Source organism: Gorilla gorilla, chromosome 11 (assembly GCF_029281585.2).
Source record: "Gorilla gorilla gorilla isolate KB3781 chromosome 11, NHGRI_mGorGor1-v2.1_pri, whole genome shotgun sequence".
Lineage (NCBI taxonomy): Eukaryota > Metazoa > Chordata > Mammalia > Primates > Hominidae > Gorilla > Gorilla gorilla.
In genome coordinates, this window is record NC_073235.2 from 72541112 (window position 1) to 72563807 (window position 22696).

The 22696-nt window shown below is 36.8% G+C and overlaps 1 protein-coding gene across 3 annotated transcripts in view; it reads left to right on the forward strand.

Moving 5' to 3' along the window:
- UBR3 (ubiquitin protein ligase E3 component n-recognin 3) overlaps positions 1–22696 on the forward strand; it is a 256549-nt gene that overhangs the window by 218629 nt on the left and 15224 nt on the right. For all 3 annotated transcript variants that reach the window (XM_055379137.2, XM_055379139.2, XM_055379138.2), the window contains exons 33-35: positions 9312–9436; positions 14909–15016; positions 15148–15273. In XM_055379137.2, coding sequence (XP_055235112.1) covers positions 9312–9436; positions 14909–15016; positions 15148–15273 — 359 coding nt within the window. The remainder of the gene's footprint in view (positions 1–9311; positions 9437–14908; positions 15017–15147; positions 15274–22696) is intronic.

The following is a 22696-nucleotide window of genomic DNA, read 5'->3' on the forward strand; positions in this document are numbered from 1 at the left end:
CCATAGTCTCTATTTTGCTAATTGTACCCCCAACAATATCATTTAATAACATGATCTTCTGTCCCTGTGTGTGTCCTACAGACTGGCAGATAGATTTAGATGGAATCAGTTTCTTATTTCTTTTTACAAAAATACTTCATGGATAATGTTAAATACTTTTTTATCAGGAGATATAATTTCCAGTTGTTCCTCTTTATGTGACAGTAGAAGCTATTGATTATTCTCTAGATTTATTCCTTAATTATTTCATTTCTTAAGTGGAATTCATAAAACTAAAATTTTTTCCTATTTTTCCTATTTGTTTACACATTGGTAAAGTTGATATAGGAAAGGCAGGTTAAATGCTTGATTTTGTACCAGTTTTCAGAAAAATGACTTTTTTTTTTAGCATTCTCCAAAGATGATTGCTTTTTTCCCAGTATTATGAATTCTTGGATTTTAATATATTTAGTGTCCTTCAGTCCCATAGTAAAATAATAACTGTTTAAATACTTCAGGTTGGCTTGTATCCTATTGATATAACCCCAACAGTCTTTGATAGCCTCTTCAGACCAAAGCTTTATTTTTTTTATTTTTTGGGGAGACAGTCTTGTTCTGTTGCCCAGGCTGGAGTACAGTGGTACAGTCATAACTCACTGCAGCCTTGACCTCCTGGGATCAAGCAATCCTCCTGCCTCAGACTCCCCATGTAGTTGGGACCACAGGTGCACACCACCACATTTGGCTAATTTTATTTTTTGTAGAGACGGTGGTGGCGGGGGGGGGGGGTGTCTCACTTTGTTGCCCAGGCTGGTCTCGAACTCTGGGCTCAAGGAATCCACCTGCCTTGGCCTCCCAAGGTGCTGGAATTACAGGCATGAGCCACTGTGCTGGCCTAAGACCAAGGCTTTTTAGTATGTGGTTCCAGAGTTCATTAATAGGCTTTAAGAAATCCTAAAATGGTAAGGAAAAAAATTGTACATATATGTGCATTTTTTTCTGAGTAGTTTCACAGCTTTTACCAGATTTTCAAAAGGATTTTGACCTCTAAAATTTAATTACTTATATATTATCCTCGGGATTCCTGGCCATATACAAATATATTTTGTAGAATCAGCAGATTACAGTGGGATGAGAAATGAGAAGGAAGTGAGAGAATTGAGACAGTGAACAGAGAGATCTTTCAAGAGAGAATGGAGGAGGAGAACAGAAGCCATACGTGATGTACAGTAGTCCCCCCTTACCCATGGTTGCACTTTCTGTGGTTTTTGTTACCAGTGGTCAACTTTGGTCCAAAAAGAGTAAATGGAAAATTCCAGAAATAAATAATTTATACATTTGAAGTTGCATGCCATTCTGAGTAGTACACTGAAATCTCATGCTGTCTTGTCCCTTTCTCCCTGGGAAATGAAGTCATCCGTTTGTCCAGTATATCCACACTGTAGATGCTACCCACCCATTAGTCATTTAGTGGCCATCTGGGCTATCAGAACAACTGTCGTGGTATCACAGTGCTTGTGTTCAAGTAACTCTTATTTTACTTAATAATGGCCCCAAAGCACAAGACTAGTGATGGTGGTGAGAAATAAAAATAAAATCTTAAGCTCCTCGACTGAACAGATGTTATTAAAGAATGATCTTTTGTTTCTTGTTTTCTAGAGCTGGTTTCTGCTTACTCTTTAGAAAATAATTCAGGTTAAAGGTTGATAAGGGAGGGGCACACTGAGGTGTGAACGATATTCTTTAGGATCATTGTGAGGATCATTCTTTAATCACATTTAGCCAATCATCTGGGGTTGCAACTGAACTCCCCTCTCCCTCTTTGCAATTTTACAATACACCCCTTCCCCAAAGCTGACCAGCATCTGTGGACTAGTTTTGGCCGGTTCATGGAGGAAGTTCAGTGAGGATTTTTGTGTCTTCTACTCTACCTTCTAGTGTCAGAGGGTCAAAACCTCACTCTGGCATCATGCTGTTGCCACCATTTTTTGAACACGCAACCCATGAAGAGGCATGAAGCTAAATTGCGCATGTGCGTGTTTCTCCTTTCATAAATACTCATGACTCTTCCTATAGCTTATTGAACGTGTAGCCACCCTATTTAGCATAAATTCCTGACCTTCCTCAAAGGACTTGCTCTTGGCTTATGCTAGAGGCTGTGATTCCCAGCTTGCTGATGGCTAGCCTGCAGGATGCAACCTTTTATGAGAAATAAAGCCCTCGTTTCCAAATTTGTAAACCTTGTGTTTCTTAAGTTGACACTGGCAATTTGGATACGCCAAAGAGAAACCAAAGTTTTTTCTTTTAAGTGAAAAGGTGAAAATTCCTTACTTAAAAAGGAAAGGAAAAAAATTGTGTGCTGAGGTTACTAAGATCTTTGGTAAGAATGAGTCTTCTATCCATGAAATTATGAAGAAGGAAAAACAAATTTGTGCTAGTTTCACAATGACACCTTAAATAGTAAAAGTTATGGCCATAGTACAGTAAATAATTTTGAGAGATCACATTTTCATAATTTTTATTATAATTGTTCTATATTATTGTTAATGTCTTATTGTGTCTAATTTATAAATTAAACTTTATCGTAGGTATGTATGTACAGTTGACCCTTGAACAACACAGAGGCTAAGGGTGTGGTCCCCCTTTACTTCTCCACTTCCCACCCCACTCCACCATGCAGTTGAATCCACTGCACATATTTTTTGATTTCCCAAAAACTTAACTACTAATAGCCTATTGTTGACCAGAAGCCTTACCAATAACACTGTCAATTAACACATAATTTGTATGTTATATGTATTACGTACTTTATTCTCACAATGTAAGGCTAGAGAAAAGAAAACATTATTAAGAAAATTATAAGAGAGAAAATATATTTACTATTCATTAAGTGGAAGTGGATCATCATAAAAGTATTCATCCTTGTCATCTTCATGTTGAATAGGCTGAGGAAGAGGAAGGGTTGATCTTGCTGTCTCAGGGGTGGCAAAAGTGGAAGAAAATCCTTGTATGAGTAGACCTGCACAGTTCAAACCCATCTTGTTACATAGTACTGCAGATGTAGGATTCAGAACTATCCGCAGTTTCAGACATCCCCTGGGGTCTTGGAGTATATCTCCTGAGGATAAGGGGGGGATTACAATTTCAAAGGGGTTATTTTTTGTTTTTTTTTTTTGTTTGTTTTTTTTGTTTTTTTTTTTTGAGACGGAGTCTCGCTCTGTCGCCCAGGCTGGAGTGCAGTGGTGCAATCTCGGCTCACTGCAAGCTCCGCCTCCCGGGTTCACGCCATTCTCCTGCCTCAGCCTCCCGAGTAGCTGGGACTACAGGCGCCCGCCACTGCGCCCGGCTAATTTTTTGTATTTTTAGTAGAGATGGGGTTTCACCGTGGTCTCGATCTCCTGACCTCGTGATCCGCCCACCTCGGCCTCCCAAAGTGCTGGGATTTATTTTTTGTTTTTAAGATAGGAGAATTGTGAGCATCTTTAAGTGTTTGCCATTTATCCATTCTTTAGTTAATAACTCATGATGGTCCTTTACCTTGTGTTGCCCTTTCTAGAAGCCTTTCTATTGGATATCCTCCTTCTCATTGCCATAATAACTTCTCTGTGATTCTGTTTTGATACTTGTCTGACTTTTCTGATTTTCTTTACTATCGCCCTCTCCAGACTGTCAGTTCCTCCAAGACTAGCAGCACTGTCTATCCTAATGCCCACTTGGTACATCATATGTTCAGTAAATGCTTTGGGGATACAGTGGATGTGTTAAAAACACAATACTCTTATTTTATGGTAAATTGCTTATTTTCCATTTTAAAATTCAAGAAAGCTATTACTTTCATTTGAATCTTTAACACTTATATTGTGATCACTTCTATATAATGTTTTTTGAGAATGTTGGCAGTTTATTGGACCCAAAATTCAATTGCCTGAAGTATACCCAAAGGACCAGCATTTACTACCCTATTAGTTGTTAGACGGACTTGGTATCTTTTCTTGGTTCTATGTTGACTAAGGCAAATGAAGTCTTTTTAAACCGTTTGGATTCTTCACTCATCAGAGAGAAAATAGACTTCAGTTTTTCACACAGAAAAGAACATCACAAATTGATTTTTCTTGTAGACTAGACTTTTTGGAGAGGGTCAGAGCACATGTAGTTAGTAACTCCAAATCATAAAAGGTAAGACTGAGAAGATTTGACATCTGCATGTGGTATATGCAAAGTGCTTTATGGAAGCAGTGGAATAGTATTTTTACAAAAAATTATCATGGTGATAGGAACAGAATAAAATGTCTGATACCTTCTTCAGATCATGTCCTGTTTACCTGTGTGCTCTTCCCCTAGGGATTTTGTTATTTTAGATATACTCTACCTTGTCTTAAAAGAAACTACAGGTAGTTTGCTTCTAAGGCATTTCAAGTAAGTATTGATCTTCCTTTGTTCATCCTCAGGTATTTTGACAGTTTTTTTTGTTGTTATTGTAGTTTTTAAACACATTGACTTAGATTAGATGTCCAATCCTTTTTTCTTCTTTTTAAATGTTGATAATTGTATTTGAAGGACTTTGTTTTCTGTTTTAATGTTGGTAGTTAGCAGCCTGTTGACCTAATACAAACCTCATGTGAGAGATTCCTTGTTTCTTGTAGGTCCCTAAAAGATGTTGGTGTTACACATGGCAAGCATTCAATAAATAAACATCTGTTAAATGAACAAGTGAATATGAGAACTTAAGCCTTGACTTTAAATTGCCAGTTAATCATCCATTGGTATCCATGGGAGATTGGTTCCACGACCCCCTGCCAATTCCAAAATCCACAGATACTCAAGTCCCTTACATAAAATGGTGTAGTATTTGCATATAACCTACACATATCTTCTCATATACTTTAAATCATCTCTAGATTACTTAGTACAATATAAATGTTATATAAATAGTTGTTATACTGTATTTTTTAGGGCATAATGAGAAGGGCAAAAGTCTGTACATGTTCAGTACAGACACAACCATCTATTTTTTTTTTTCCAAATACTTTTGATCCATGATTGGTTGAATCCATGGATGAGGAACCCACAGGTACAAAGAGCTGACTGTATTTTTTTAAATGATGATAATCAAGACAGACAAATGGACTAAAACCAGAAATTAGTACTTTTCTACAATGAAAAGCTAAAACTATAGTGGCTATCGTTTCTTTTAGTACATTACTTATTTTATTTATTTTATTATTATTATTTTTGAGACAGAATTTCACTCTTGTTGCCCAGGCTGGAGTGCAATGGCACCATTATCAGCTCACTGCAAACGCCATCTCTTGGGTTCAAGTGATTTTCCTGCCTCAGCCTTCCAAGTAGCTGGGATTACAGGCACCCGCCACCACGCCCGACTAATTTTTTGTATTTTTAGTTGAGACGAGGTTTCACCATGTTGGCCAGGCTGGTCTCAAACTCCTGACCTCAGGTGATTCACACACCTTGGCCCCCAAAGTGCTGGGATTACAGGCGTGAGCCACCGTGCCCAGCCACATCACTTCTTTTTAGTAAAAGAAAAAATATATGTATGTATAGTTTAAGAAGAAGCTATATGTCAGTGGTGTTTCTACACAATATAAATGACTTTCTGGTTAGGGTGTTTTTGTTTGTACTTAATAGACAAATTCTGTAATGTCTGTCACTTATTAAAATATTTCATTAAATGATGGAATATTTTTCTTGACTTTGACGGCACCCTCCTTTCCTGGTTCTTCTACTGTCTCATTTCCTACTCATTTTCAGGCTCTTTTTAAATGAATTGTTCTTTATTTACTGTCCTCTTCCTTCACAATTTTATCTTTTTTCCCATAGCTTTAACTATACCTATTATCTGATGATTCCCAAATCTCTAGCTTTAGACTACAACTCCCCAGTGAGTTCCAGACTTGAATTTTTAGACATGCCTCAAACTCAGTATATATAATGTTAATTTTCTACCTATCCAAGCCTGCTCTCATCCTCTTGTTTTACATTTTAGTCAATGCTGCTACTGTCTATGAGATACCACAATCACCCTCTACCTCCAAAGGTCCACGAAATCCTATAATTTCTGTCATCTAAATATTTCTCTAATATGACTCATTCTGATTGTTGACTCATTGTTTTTCCTTAGTTCTGGGCATCCTGAAACTGTATGGAGGTTCCTCAAAAAACTAAAATAGAACTACTGTATCATCCAGTAGTCCCACTTCTGGGTGTACATCCTAAGGAAGTAAAATCAGTATCTCAAAGAGACATCTGCACTCCACTCCCATGTTCATTATGGCTTTAATCACAATAGCCAAGATACGGAAACCACCTAAGTGTCTGTCAATGGATGAATAAAGATAATGTGGCATATAAGTACACTGGGACATTATTTAGCCTTAAAAAAGAAGGAAATCTTGCCATTTGCGACAGCATGGATGAACCCATAGGACATTATGCTAAATGAAATAAGCCACAAAAAGAGAAATACTGCATGATCTCACTTATATGTGGAATCTAAACAAGTCAAAATAGAGAGTAGGAAGGTGGTTCACATGGGACAGGGAGGTGGGGAAAATGGGGAGATGTTGGTCAACGGGTGTGTACTTTCGGTTATAAGATGAATAAGTTCTGGAGATCTAATATACAACATGGTGACTATAGCTGTAATATTCTCTTGTATACTTAAAATGCACTAAGCAAAGAGATCTTAAGTATTCTCAGTGCACACACATACACACAGACACATGTAACCATATGGGATGATGAATATGTTAGTTAACTTGATGTGACCATCATTTCACAGTGTATGCTTATATCAAAACTACATTGTCTACCTTCAATAATATAATTTTTGTCAATTATACCTCAGTAAAGCTGGAGGAAAAGTAAAAGATCATTCTGGCTGGAATAAGGAAAGTAGATTGCAGGGGGCTGAGAGGTGATACAGATAAACTACTGTGCTGGAAAGAATTAACATAGAAGGCCTGACTGCTGTCCTTTGAAAGGCCTGCTTGCAAGGTTAGGCCTTGACTAGCATCTGGGAACTTGGATTTCAGGAGGGGTCCCACCATTCCCAGAATTGATAAGAGTGGCACACTATGCCTAAATTGTTTGTACAAAGAGTATGGTTTATGCCAAATGTACCTGCTTTCCTCTTGAGAGTCTAGAATTTTGGTATGTACTAGGAAGAGAGTACCTGCATGACCCCAGTAAAAACCTTGGGCACTGAGTCTCTAATGAGATACCCTGGTATCCATTTCCTACATGCCATCACAGCTGGTTGTTGCTGGGGGAGTTTAGCACATCCTGTGTGGTTCTACTGGAAGAAGACTCTGGAAGTTTCCTCTGGACTTCACCCAATGTGCCTTTTTTCCCTTTGCTGATTTTAACTTTTATCCTTTTGCAGTTATAAGTCATAACAGCTATGAGTATGACTCTGTACTCAGTCTTTTAAGTCCTCCTAGTGAATCATCAAACCTGGCAGTGGTCTTGGGGACCCCCAACACAGCCACTTTAGCTGGGATTATAGGTCTAGGCAAGAAAGGATGGAAGTCTAGTCCAGGGTGTTGAAACTGACGAGAAATATTTAAAAAGTAGAATTAACAGGACTTGGTGATTATTTTAATGGGGAAATTGTCAAGAATATCTGCAAGTTTCTGACTCCAGCAACTGATTAAATGGTAGTATCCATTTACTAGGGGAGGAGTATAATATAATAGAAGGAACACTGAACCTGAAGAAAAATGATCTATATGGATTCAAGTTCAGACCTGGGTGCTTATTAGCTTTGATATCACAAGCACATCTTTCTGAAGCTCAGTTATCCAGTTGAGACTGTTTTGAGAATTGAATGAGACACTTGAAGAAAATTGCTAAGTTATTAGGTAAATATAAATGTTAATTATCAATATTAAAGCTTCCATTTATTAAGTACCTAATATGTGCCAGAAGCTACCAGGCACTTTACGTATTGTTACTACTATTTCATATTGCTAAGTTTTTTATTTTTATTTTTATCTTTATTTGAGACAGGCTCTCACTCCATTGCCCAGGCTGGAGTTAAGTGGAGTGATCTTGGATTACTATAGCCTTCCCTTCTGAGCTCAAGTGATCCTCTGCCTCCCGAGTAGCTAGGATGACAGGTGCTTGTCACCACACCCAGCTTTTTTTTTTTTTGGAGACAGAGTCTCACACTGTTGCCTGGGCTGGAGTGCAATGCCACAATCTTGGCTCACTGCAACCTCCGCCTCCCGGGTTCAAGCGATTCTCCTGCCTCAGCCTCCCAAGTAGCTGATATTACAGGCACCCGCCACCATGCCTGGCTTATTTTTTGTGTTTTTTAGTAGAGACAGGGTTTCACTGTGTTGGCCAGGCTAGTCTCAAACTCCTGACCTTGTGATTCGCCCACCTCAGCCTCCCAAAGTGCTGGGATTACAGGCGTGAGCCACCGCCCCTGGCCACACCTAGCTATTTTAAAAAATTTTTGTAGAGAGGGAGTCTGTGTTGCCCAGGCTTATTGCTATAGTTTTCATTAAATTCTGAATTCAAATTAGTAACCTAAACATCAAGATTTTTTTAACTTTATAAGATTTATATCATATTCCATATAATACTGTCCTTATTAAGATGTATATCATATAGGGGTAGATGATGTGTTGGTTTTAAACATTGAGACTCCCAAACGTTGTTATTGAGCATGTGAAGCCCAGGAAGGGCATTTGCCAGGGTTCCACAGCTATTCCAAGGTTGAATGGCATTAGCACTCTGGTCTTCTGAAAGAGAGCACCCTTTCCACTATGCTGAGTACTTCTCATTTATATGTTCTTTGGATGAATAGAGGAATTTTGCTTTCATAATTTCAGATCTGTTGGGCAGCAAATATAATAGTACATTATAATTTCAGACTCTCATGTCTCTAACCCCAGCTCTTTGGGAGGCTGCAGTGGGAGGATTGCTTGAGCCCAAGGAATTTGAGACTAGCCTGGGCAACATAGGGAGGCCCCATCTCTACAAAAAATAAAAAACTAATCAGGCGTAGTGGCACATGCCTGTAGTCCCAGCTACTGTTGGGCGGGGCAGATTACAGGCTGAGATGAGAGGATCGCTTGAGCTTAGGAGGTCGAGGCTTCAGTAAACTGTGATCACGCCACTGCACTCCAGGCACCACACTGCCTGGGTGACAGACTGAGACCTCGTCTCAAAAACAAACAAAAAAACTATTAAGTGTTGAAAACAAAAACCAATTACATATGCAAGGAAAGGCATATATTTGTAAAACTATGTTGAGTACAAAATATCTAGATTCCAAAGAAATAATGATTTTTTTTCTCTTGCAGACCACTTTACCTGCATTGTGAAGGTACTTTTTACCCTACTGTACACACAGGCTCTTGCAGCACTCTCAGTTAAATGCAGCGAAGAAGATAGGTCAGCCTGGAAACACGCGGGAGCTCTCAAAAAGGTTAGGCTCTTTCTAAATTTGTCATTTAGCAGGTAGGTGAAGTCATTTAAGCTGGGGATATTGAGTGAATAAGAGTAGGTGTTACAAAATGAGTTATTGGTATTTTAATTGTAAATTGAGCACCTACAGGCTAAAAAATGTTTAAAATGTTTTCACTAAACAATGAGACCTTCTATATCTGTCTCTAAACCTCATTCTTTTATCCCTTTATATTTGAGCAGTTTTGTTTTGCTTTTTCTGCAAGCCTTAAACTTAGAGAAGTTATAAAAATTGTGCTAACACAGTGAGCACATGATAAAATATCTGCAGACTTATCTATTTTATTCGCCACTTTTTCTTTTTGTCCCTATCCCCAATCACAATCCAAAGATAGCTTTTGATGCACCACTTCTAAATTTAAAATCCTAGCCTTTTCTTTCTTTTTTTTTGTTTTTGTGGCAGACTCTCTGTCTGTCGCCTAGGCTGGAGTGCAGTGGTGCAATCTCGGCTCACTGCAACCTCTGCCTCCTGGGTTCAAGCAATTCTCCTGCCTCAGCCTTCTGAGTAGCTGGGACTATAGGCGCCTGCCACCATGCCTGGCTAATTTTTGTATTTTTAGTAGAGACAGGGTTTCACCATGTTGGCCAGGCTGGTCTCTAACTCCTGACCTTGTGATCCGCCCACCTCAGCCTCCCAAAGTGCTGGGATTACAGGCATGAGCCACCGCGCCCGGCCAGTCCTAGCCTTTTCTTAATTATGCGTCTTGAAATATTACCTTTTTTCTTGTTAGAATACATACAAGTTCTTAGGAAACTCAAAGGAACTCAGTTTAAGCTAAATTATGCAAACTATTTAGAAAATTTATGTTAAATGTAAATACTTTCAGTAGCTTGAGAACAAATGAGATACTATAGAGTTATAGAACCGAAGAACTGAGTGGTTCAGCTTAGAGATAGATAAAAGAAGAAAATTGCTTCAGTGTTTATTTGTAGAAGTTGGTAGGAAAAATAATAGGTATAGTGTAAATTGAACCTTTTGATTGGCTCACAGAGTCTTAAGGGGTTTTTAAATGTCATTAAAACTTTTTTTGTTGAAATCATATCTACTTGTATCAAAGGAGAGAGAACCAATTATAAATACATGAAATGTATTCAATATAACCTTCACTGTTATCATCAGTTTACTCTCATATCACAATTATGTGTACATTTAATATCGTATCATCACAGAGTTCACTGTGTCTTAATTATGGGTTAAGAATAATTATTTATTATGTGTCAGTTGGCCATCAAACCCAAGTACAAGGCCAATCTCCTGCTACTAAATAGAGATGTTACTTTTTTAGTCAAAACATAACTGTCTAAGCCTCAGCTTTCTCAAAGGTAAATGAAAGGTTTGGACCATATGATTTATAAGGGCACTTCTATTTCAATTCTGTTATTCTAAATTCTCAAAATTAATTTCTGTCTTTCTTGAAAGATTTTTTTCCCCTTGTTGCTGGTTAATTCTTGGACAGTTTTTCTTTTTGTAATTATCTTTAGTTTTTTCTTTTTTTTTTTTTTTTGAGACACAGGGTCTCATTGTCACCCAGGCTGTAGTGCAATGGTATGATCAGGGCTCACTGCAGCCTCAACCTCCTGGGCCCAAGGGATCCTCCCACCTCAGCCCTGACGAGTAGTTGGGGCTACAGGCTTGTGCCACCACACACGGCTGATTTTTTGTATTTTTAGTAGAGCTGGGGTTTTACCATGTTGCGCAGGCTGGTCTCGAATTCCTGGACTCAAGGTAATCCACCTGCCTTGGCCTCCCAAAGAGCTGGGATTACAGGTGTGAGCCACCTTGCCTGGCCTATTTTCCTAAATATTCTTTTAATTTTTCTGACTGCAATGTAATCTGATATTTGGATTGTTAGTGTTCAGATAGTATTCAAATCAGGTATATTAGGTTTCTGTGCTGTGTCATTATTTAAATATGTTTCCTTAGTAAGCTGTCTAATCATGAAAAATAACACATTTAAGAAATTTGCTGATAAAATTTGGGTCTAACTATTTACAATTGTAAATCTATGAAGGGAGGAACATGATGTAATTTAGGTAACTGGTCCAGTTTTTTTCTGAACCTCGTAATTGTTAGTTATTTTTAAAAAACACTTAATAAAATACTTTATGAGAGACAGATTCTTATCAGAACATTAATTAGAAGTGTATTGGCTTATAGCCATATAAATATATATTAGTGTATTAGTTTATAGCTATATAAATATATAATTTTCTTTAGTGAAAGAAAATTAAAAATTACGATAGTCTGTAGGTTGATTTACTACATGTTATTAGCTTTTTCTATAATAGACATAAACATTTAGATACATAGCAGTTTGTAAATGCCTGTAATACCAACAACTATACTGTAATACACTATTTTATGTTAGGAACTTGAGGATCTGTGGATTTTGGTTTCCAAGGGGTGGTTCCTGGAACCCATCCATCATGGAAACTGGGAGACAACCATATTTATGAGTGATGAAATATACCACTGTGACCTCTGTAACTACTTAGATTTCTGCATCATTGATTACTCTTATTTTTTTCACTTCCTTCTTTACGTCTTCTCTCACCCCTTTCCTTCCTTTCTTCATTGAATTTCACTTATTTGCTTCATCTCTTTAATTGCTTATGTTTGGCATACTAATTGTAATGAAAACGTATTTTTGCCAGATCTCATCTGGCCTATGGTAGTAAAAATATCGGTATTATATATTTTTTTGAAGGGGTGTTAATTTGATAATGAGATTTAGTTCTGAAAAAGTCATCATTCCAGTTAGTGTAACTCGTACTTTTTTGGTCAATGGAATTTCTGCTAAGAGTCTTTAGACTAGAATTTCTTTTCTTTTTTCTTTTTCTTTCCTTCCTTCCTTTTCCTTTCTTTCTTTTCTTATCTTTTCTTCCTTTTTTTTTTTTGACAGGGTCTCACTCTATCGCCCACGTTGGAGTGCAGTGGCATGATCACAGCTCACTGCAACCTCAAACTCCTGGGCTCAATTGATCCTCCCACCTCAGCCTCTGAAGTAGCTAGGACTACAGGCGCACACCACCACACCTGGCTAACTTTCCCATTTTTTGTGGGGAGGAAGTCTTGCTGTGTTACCCAGGCTGGTCTTGAACTCCAGGCCTCAAGCAGTCCTCCCACCTTGGCCTCCCAAAGTGCTGGGATTACAGGCGTGAGCCACCATGCCCAGCCTACTAGAATTTCTTAGTCTGGGATCCTTGGATAGGTTTTGTTGTTTTGTTTGCTGGGGTGTGGTATCATAGCATCCAAAACATATTGAAATCAAAAACTTTAAGAAATACTGTAATTTAGACAAAGTATTCTACCCAGCACAGACTCTCTTGCATCTCTCGACCCTTGATCCTTTTTTAAATTTAACCCACATACTTTTGCCACCTCCCCCTTAGGATTCTTCTTATCTCGATTTTAGGTCTTTCATCCATGTTCTCAGAAATCATCTTTCTTAAGCTTCAAGAGCCTACTTTTTCGTTTATTCAAAGATTGCCTATATAAAATATTTTTCTTAATACTTTGTATTGTGAAGAAGTCTCAATACAAAGCAGTGAACATTACATTATATTTAACTTTCTGATATGATATAAAATTTGCTATGTGTTAAATAAGTGCTCAAAATGTATTTGTTAATAATGACTTAAAAGTCAAGTTATCACTCAGTGACTTACTTAGCTGATCTGAACAGAAATACTCTTCTGTTGTACTCTTTGAATCTTTTACTCAGAAAAATATATTGAATTTAGGAAGCTTTTAGACTGAATTGTACATTTAGAGAAACTTAACTATGCCACATTGATTAATAAATAGCAAATCTGTGGTAGTTTGAGTTTTCTACAAATCTATGGTAGTGTTTTGAGTTTAGGTGAACTCTGCCTATTTAAGAGATAATTTACTTAAATCAATTTTAAAAACATGATACATTGCTGTTTTGATATTTAGCGAGATATTGATTCTTGTGAATTATATGTAATCTATAGGTCATTAATATTTAACAAGTAATCATACTGGTGATTAATTAGGTAAGGATGGGGCGAGTCACATGATATAAGGAGAACCACTGCAGAGTCAGTCATTTTTGTAGTTTAGAATCAGGACATAATACTACATGGCTGAGTGAATATGGTGGAAAGCACAGGAGCAATTTAAAGATAATGCAAAGAAGTGATTATCAGAAGAGGCACACCCAAGCAAGTTCCAAGGTCCAATACTCCAAAACTTCAGTATTACCAAAATAAATTTCATCAGTTAATTAGCAGGTATTTCTTGCTCAGATTTTTGTTATGCAGAGGGATACGTGGGAAATAAAAAGCATAGTTCATGATATTTTGGAATTTACAGTCTAGTTGGAAAGAGCACAGTAACATGAATGAAACAATGAGGAACTATAGAAAGACCAAATATCATCCAATAATAAATTCTCTGATCCAAACTATCAGTGCCTTAAAAGTTTAGGTTAAACTTACATTCTGTGGTGTTTATCCCTTCCTATATTTTAGGATTTTAAAAGTATAGTTAATAAGTAGAATAAAGGACATCATAGCAGTTCTGACTTTATCCCAATTTACATTTTATGGTAATTTGCATGTTACACTTTATATTTCAGTGAATATAAAAAGAACTGCATTTCTTTATGTATAAAGATCTTATTGACATAAATTTGAATTCATAAAAAGCCATTATTTTTTCTTTCTGATAAAAATGGAAGTAGGTCACTAAGGTCAACTTGTAGACTGTTACTTAATGTCATTATCTGCATATTCTGTAATAAATATATTGTCCTATTTTATTTTTATAGTGTATTATTTTAATAAATCCTCAAAGACATTTGAGGGAAATTGTAAATGAAAAAAATTTGTGGTCTATATTTTTTCTATTGTATGCATATGTTATATGCATATATTATACCACTATAATGACTATATATTTTTTAAATTTGGCTCTTTTCACATTGTAAATATTTTTTGTACAGCTTAAATTTGCCACATTCGCTGCTTAGAAAATGTTTTTTAAGTTGGTATTCCATTTTTAAGGTAACTCCCTCAGTCTTGCTGGTCATTTCTAGTTTCTTGCTGTAATAGTGCTATACTGGATGTCTTGTACATATAGGTATTTTTTTTCTTTTGGATTATGTCCCTGGAAAGAATTCCCAGGGGTGGGAATTACTTGGTCAAAAAACATGATTTACATATGTTTATTTACATATAATTATGTAATTTTTATGCTGTCTTTTAAAGAAGTGTTGGAATAGCTTTGACCACCTACCCAGTTTCATTGTGAATCCAGAGGTGTACAGTTTTACCCAAATTTTGAAGAATTGAAGCTCATATGCTTGAAAAATAATCACAGTTTTACTCTACTCATTAAAAATTATTTCCAATGTAAATTTTTTATAATTTTCAGTGACCAGTGTAACCAATATTTTAATTTTTTCAGAGTACATGTGATGCAGAAAAGTCTTACGAAGTATTACTGAGCTTTGTGATAAGTGAACTATTTAAAGGAAAGTTATACCATGAAGAAGGAACTCAGGAATGTGCAATGGTATGTTTTTGCAAAAATCAGATGTAGCGGTTATTTAGTAAAAAATTTACATTTTATTGCCATTATGAATGTAATTTTTAAAAACTCTTTATTGTAGACTGACTTGTTCAAATTTTCTTTTTTAACTTCAGGTTAACCCTATTGCTTGGTCTCCTGAATCCATGGAAAAATGCTTACAGGACTTCTGCTTACCTTTTCTCAGAATCACCAGCCTTCTTCAGCACCACCTTTTTGGGGAAGATTTACCTAGCTGCCAGGTAGATAATTTGGGATATGTAAGAGGGAGCTTTTTGTTTTTCAGATGGAGTCTCTCTCTGTTGCCCAGACTGGAGTGCAATGGCACAATCTCGGCTTACTGCAACCTCCGCCTGCCAGGTTCAAGCAATCCTCCTCCCTCAGCCCCTCTAGTAACTGGGATTACAGGCACACACCACCAGGCCCAGCTAATTTTTGTATTTGTAGTAGAGACAGGGTTTCACCACATTGGCCAGGCTGGTCTCAAACTCCTGACCTCAGGTGATCTACCTGCCTCGGCCTCCCAAAATCCTGGAATTACAGGCATGAGCCACCGCACTAGCCAAGCCTTGTTTTTATAATAAGCTATTTTGTTTTAAATATACTGGTATGTAGCGTAGTACATATGTAACTGTCATATGACTATATGTTAATCTAGCTTAAAGGAATAAATATTTAGGATATTTACTATTTTTGTTGTATTTGTTAACATCCACCCATTTTTATGATAATATTACTAATATTGGATATTTGAGCAGCTTTGGATTAGATCAATGATGATACATTCCCAGTACTTGATGAATAGGACCATAGGATTCAGTCTTATTGACATTTGTATCCCTAACATCATCTGCTTTTAATATTCTTTTAAAAGTTATGTTGGTCAGAAAACCGGTTGGTTGAAGATATGACAGCATTTATAGCAGTATTCAGTTTGTAGCCAGTATTAAAATGGGTGAGTGAATTATCACTGGTTTAATCTATTTCATAAAACTGTGGATTGATATGAGTGGGCAAGAAAGTGACAGGGTAGGAAACCAGAAGGTAAGTAAACCCAAACTGTGCTTATAGGAATGTGATCCTGACTTATCTGCCATTCATTTCTAGGGAATTTGATGTGGAAATTAAACATTTATCATATTTATGGCCTTTGAATCCTGAAGTACATCAGAATTAAGCAGTTTTGTGTTCCCTCTTTCTTAATTCACCATTACATTAAATAGTTTTGAATTCTTTCGTTTTTATCAAGTGCTTCAAGACATATGCTGCACATTTGTCACCAAAACATTCTTTTTAGAGTTATAAGATGTTGAACAAATTCTTAGAATAATCACTCATTAGATATTTTCTTTCACAGTTTTTAAATTTTATATTTTAAAAAAGTGTGTTTCTTTCTGGCATATGGACATCCTCAAGCATGGAGAAGAGTAACCAAACAAAATCAACTTCTTTTACCACCTGTACTTTTTTCACATTTAAAGGCCATTGGCTGTGGTTCTGTCTGTTCTTGTTACCTTATGGCTTATTTTGTCATTTGTTTTTATGAGAGAGTATTTTTTGCCCATAAGTTGGAAAGTATGTGGAGGCAGAAGTTCTTGAGCTGGGCGTTGAAAGTTGGTCTGGTGTTTGAGTGTACAGTGATGCCTGTAGTGGAATACCACACATATTTAGACCAAGAAAGAAATACATTCAATATGTTGCATAGAAAGGAACAGTGTGACATAGTGAAGAAAGAGATTAAAATATAGTTGTAATGGATCTTGAATTTCATATGAGGGAATTTGGACCATTGAAAGATGTTAGACAAAAATATGATATGATTCAAATTGTGTTTCAGGATAAAACCTCATTCTAGTATAAGACAGATTGTGAAGAATAGACAGATGGGAACAGAATAGACCAGTTAGGAAAGGACATACTGGGAATAGAAGAGGCTGGAGAGCGATTAGAGATTTCAGAGATAAAATAGGATTTGACAACTAGTTGAATGTGTGAGAGTCAAGAGAAAAGGAAGAATCATACTATACTTGTTTCTTGAGATCGAGAGACATGAACTTTTAGGGAAAACTTAATAGGAGGAGGAAATACAGGGCAGATGCGCAGGGGATGGAATGAAAGTACTTTGTGTATATTCAGATTGAGGGATAGTTGGACCCTTTAGGTGGACCTGTTCAACTGAAGTGAGAAAAGTGAGATCAGAGCTTTAGATAGAAATTTGTTCTCCTTTTATTTAGTTTCTGTCATCTGTGTAATCCTACTTTGTTTGTGTATACAGTAGTACCCCCTTATCTGCGATTTTGCTGTGGCTTTTGTTACCCATGGTATACCGCAATCTGAAAATATTAAATGAAAAATTCCAGAAAAAAACTATTCATAAGTTTTAAATTGCACACCATTCTGAGTAGCATGATGAAATCTCATGCTGTCTTGTTTGGGACATAAATCCTGTCTCACACTGTCCTACCAGGAACATAAATCATCTTTTTGTCCAGCATATTCATGCTGTCATCTTCCAATATATTTTTCCCACATCGATTTATTTTTCACTGATGAACATCCAGGCTGCCTCCAACTCTTTGCTTCCATGGAAAAAAATTAACTGTTGCTATGAACCTAATATCTTGTATATTGTAATATAAAGATTTCTTTAATATAAAGTTTCTCTGGGCTGTGTACCAGCTGTGGGATTGTTGGAGCCATAGGATACATTCTACCTATTTGTTTTTCTAAATGGCTGCTCAAGGCTTATATTCCCATTTGCAGTGCAAGAGGATTCTTGTTTTCCCCCATATACTTGCCAGCAGTTCTTCTTAGCCAGTGTGTAATGTTTGGCAGTCAGTTGAGTACAAAGCATATGCTTATGGTTAATTTAATTTGCATTTCTCTAATTATAAATGCAATTTCATATATTCATATACTTAGCCAGTTAAATTTCCCTCTGTATACTTTCTGTTCCTAGTCTGGCCATTTTTAAAAATTGGGTTTCTGTGATTATCTTCATTCTGTTTTTAAGCATAGTAGATATCTTTTCACTGGCTTTTGTTTAGCCATAGTGTCCTTTGTGGAATAGAAATTTTTCAGTTTAATGTTGTTAGAACGATTACCTTTTTCTTTATGACTTTTACTTTTAGAATCTTATTTTAAAAATCCTTTTCCATCATATACCCCAGAAATATACACACCTACTATGTACCCACAAAAATTAAAAATTAAAAAAAATCCTTTTCCAGCCTGAAATTATAAATTTGTTTTGTATTTTCTTCTATTATTTTCATAGTTTTATCTTCACATTTAGATTTTTAATTCAGTCTGGAGTTTATTTTGTGGTGTGGTATGAGGTAAAGCTCTAATTTTTTCTCTATTTGATAAGACAGTTTTTCCAGCACTATGTACAAATTATTTATGAAATAATGTAACTTTTTTGGACTGATTTTTCATGGTATCAAGTTTTCAAATTTCTGGATTATTATATACTATTAAGCTATTTGTTTCTGTACTAGCAGCAGTTTGTTTTAATTACTGTGGTTTTATTATAGACATTATATCTGATAGTGTGAATGTCCAATTTATTCTTGACGTCTTTTTGCTTTTTCTTTTTCTTTTCTTTTTTTTTTTTTTTGCTATATATGAGCTTTTATTCTTTTTTATTTTTTTGAGACAGAGACTCGCTTTGTCGCCCAGGCTGGAGTGCAGTGGCGTGGTCTCGGCTCACTGCAACCTCCATCTCCTGGGTTCAAGCAATTCTCCTACCTCAGCCTTCCAAGTAGCTGGGATTACAGGCATCCACCACCACACCCAGCTAATTTTTGTATTTTTAGTAGAGACAGGGCTTCACCATGTTGGCCAGGCCGGTCTCGAACTCTGGACCTCAGGCGATCTGCCCGCCTTGGCCTCCTAAAGTGCTGGGATTACAGGCGTGAGCCACAACACCCAGCCAAGCTTTTATTCTTATATACATTTTTTAATCTGTCAAGTTACTTCCCAAATCCTACAAGATTTTAGTTTGGAATTATCTTCAATTTATAGTTTTAAGACATTGAACATGGTTTATACATTCATTTAGTCAGGTGTTTTAATACTTTTTTTGGGGGGGGTGGGGGAAGACAGTCTCACTCTGTTGCCCACGCTGGAGTGCAGTGGCACGATCTTAGCTCACTTCAACCTCCACCTCCTGGGTTCAGGCAATTCTTGTGCCTCAGCCTCCCAAGTAGCTGGGATTACAGGTGCGCACCACCGCACCCGACTAGTTTTTTTGTATTTTTAGTGGAGACAGGGTTTCACCATGTTGGTCAGGCGGGCTGGTCTCGAATTCCTGGCCTCAAGTGATCCACCCACCTCAGCTCCCAAAGTGCTTGGATTACAACACTTTTAATAGAATTTTTTAATCGTCCAAGTCTGGAGCATTTTTTTTTATAAAGCTAATTAATTCTAGAGGCTTTATGGTTGTGATTTCTATTTAAATGATATCTTCTGTTACATTATCTGATTAATTTTTACTGGCATGTACAAATACCATTGATTTTTATATAGCTTTCTGACTGGCCACTTGCCAAAGTTTTTTATTCTAATAATTTGCCTTTTTATTATTTTAGGTATTCTATATAATTATGATCATATAATCTGAAAATACTATATGTCCCATTTTAAGTCTTTATTTCTCTGTTGTCTTAGTGCACATCCAGTACTATTTTGAGCCGTGGAAGTGATAGGTAGTGCCCTACCCCCCCCCCCAAAAAAAAATGCTTCTACGTATCCCGTGCCTTTTTTTTTTGCTTTTATTATAAATAGAATCATTTAAGAGTTATGTTTTCTATGTGTCGCTAAAATGTAGAAACTTAATGGAATTTTTGAACATTAATCTTAGACATTTAGCTGTCCTGCTAAATTCAGTTATTCTTTCTAATAGTCTGGAGACTCTCAAGCTTAGCAGTACATTTTTTAATCAAACATTTTGTTAAGCATAGGAAATAATCAAGAATGGTAACTAGTAGATGTTCTAACATAGCAAGCTTGTTCTCCACAGTAATCTATTAGACTTCCTAATTTAGTTAAATATCTTAGTCTAGCACTATTTCTACCACCATGTTAGGACTAATGATAGTAACCTATATAGTTCCCTTATCTTTTCTCTCTTCTTAAATGAATCTGTCTCATTTATTCTCTAACTTCGGAATTCTAAATAGAGCAGCTTCACATAACTTTTAAGTTCCATAGCATTGTTTGTAAAGTAGTTTGTGTATGTGCATTTTTATTGGAAGAAAATAGTTATAAGATTCTCTGAGGGGCTCATGATTATCTAGCCCCCCCCCACCTCCATAAAACTTGAAGAACATTAATATATCTCCTTTTTTTCTTCTTCTGTCAAAATAATTTTCCCATGAAAAAATGATAGCTAGCATTTACTACACATTGGCTACATGCTAAGCACTGTTTAAGTGCTTTGCATTTTAATTCATTTAAACTTCATTATAGGCTGGGTGCAATGGCTCACGCCTGTAATCCCAGCACTTCAGGAGGCCGAGCTGGGCGATCACAAGGTCAGGAGATCGAGACCATCCTGGCTAACACGGTGAAACCCCGCCTCTACTAAAAATACAAAAATTAGCCAGGCATGGTGGCGGGTGCCTGTAGTCCCAGCTACTTGGGAGGCTGAGGCAGGAGAATGGCGTGAACCCAGGAGGCAGAGCTTGCAGTGAGCCGAGATCGCGCCACCACACTCCAGCCTGGGCGACAGAGCGAGACTCTGTCTCTAAAAAAAAAATAATAATAATAATAAACTTCATTATAACTGAGAGGTAGCTATTATCCTCATTTTCCAGACAAGGAAGCAGGCACACAGAGATGAAGTAACTTGCTCAAGATTCACACCTCGTAAGTAAAGCAGGCAGAATTTGAAAACATTTAGTTTGAACCCTGACCCTACACTATTAACATCTGGACCCAGGCTATGCTGTTCCTTGCCACACAAAACATTTTTTGAGTTTCCTATCATAAGCTGGAAAAATGTTGCTATTTTTCTACCATTGGCAGTTCCCATCTTCCCAAGTTATTTTGTGCATTACATGTAAAATAAATTCCCTCTCTCAATAGAGCAAGAAGATACAATAATTGTAAACATATATGCACAAAATAACAGTGCCCCAAATTATGTAAACAAATGACAGAATTGAAGGAAGAAACAGACAAATCTACATTATATTTGGAGACTTCAGTGTGCCTTCTTAGTAATCAATAACAAGTAGAGAGCAAATCAACTAGGATAAAAGAGACCTGAACAACACTATTATGACATAACTACATCTATAACTTCTCCAACAAACAGCAGAATATATATTATATATATACAACTACACATGGAATATCGTTCATTAGAATAAACCATGTGTCAAGCCGTAAAGTATCAACTTTCAAAGAAGTGAGTTATAAAGTGTGTTTTTTGACTACACAGAATTAAATTAGAAATTAATAACAGATAGAAAATCATCAAATCTGTGATAAGCATCATAATTCTAAGTAATTTGTGGATCAAAGCAGAAATCACAAGGAAATAATTTTTTTTTTTTTTTTTTTTTGAGACAGTTTCCCTCTGTTGCCCAGGCTCGAGGGCAGTGGTGTGATCTCAGCTGACTGCAACCTCTGCACCTGGGTTCAAGCAATTCTTCTCCCTCAGCCTCCTGAATAGCTGGGATTACAGGTGCCCAACACCATGCCTGGCTATTTTTTGTATTTTTCGTAGAGGTGGGGTTTCATCACATTGGGCAGGCTGGTCTTGAACTCCTGACCTCAAGTGATCCACCCACCTTGGCCTCCCAAAGTGCTAGGATTACAGGCATGAGCCACCTCACCCAGCCTAGAAAATATTTTTAACTGAGTGAAAATGTAAACACAATATACTGAAATTGTGGGATCCAGCTAAAGCAGTTCTTAGAGGCGTATTTATCACTTCAAATACTTTATTTGAAAAAAGAAGGGCAAGGCACAGTGGCTTTCATCTGTAATCCCAGCACTTTGGGAGGCCAAGGCGGGCAGATCACGAGGTCAGGAGTTTGAGACCAGCCTGGCCAATATGGTAAAACCCCGTCTCTACTAAAATACAGAAATTATTAGCCGGGCATGGTGGTGTGCACCTGTAGTCCTAACTACTCAGGAGGCTGAGGCAGGAGAATCACTTGAACTTTGGAGGCAGAAGTTGCAGTGAGCCGAGATTGTGCCACTACACTCCAGTCTGGGTGACAGAGCGAGATTCTGTCTCAAAAAAATTAAAAAATGAACACATAAAAATTAAAAAGAAGAAAGATCTAAATCATTATCTAAGTTTCTATCATATGAAGCTAGAAATAGAGCAAATTAGACCTGAAGCAAGTAAAAGAAAAGAAATAATAAAAATCAGAGCAGAAATCAGTGAAGTTGGTAATAGTGAAAACAGTAGAGAAAATGAATGAGTCCAAAATCTGGTTCTTTACAAAGATCAGTAAAACCCAGATGACAGGAGCTCAGCTGAGCTGGAAGAGAGCTGATAAGAAAAAAAAAGGAGAGGTGGTACAAATTACCAGTATCAGGAATGAAAGAGAAGACATCCATATTGAGCCATAAGAGAATATATAGATAACATTTGCCAACAAGTTTGACAACTTAGATAAAATGGTTAAATTTCTTGAAAGATAC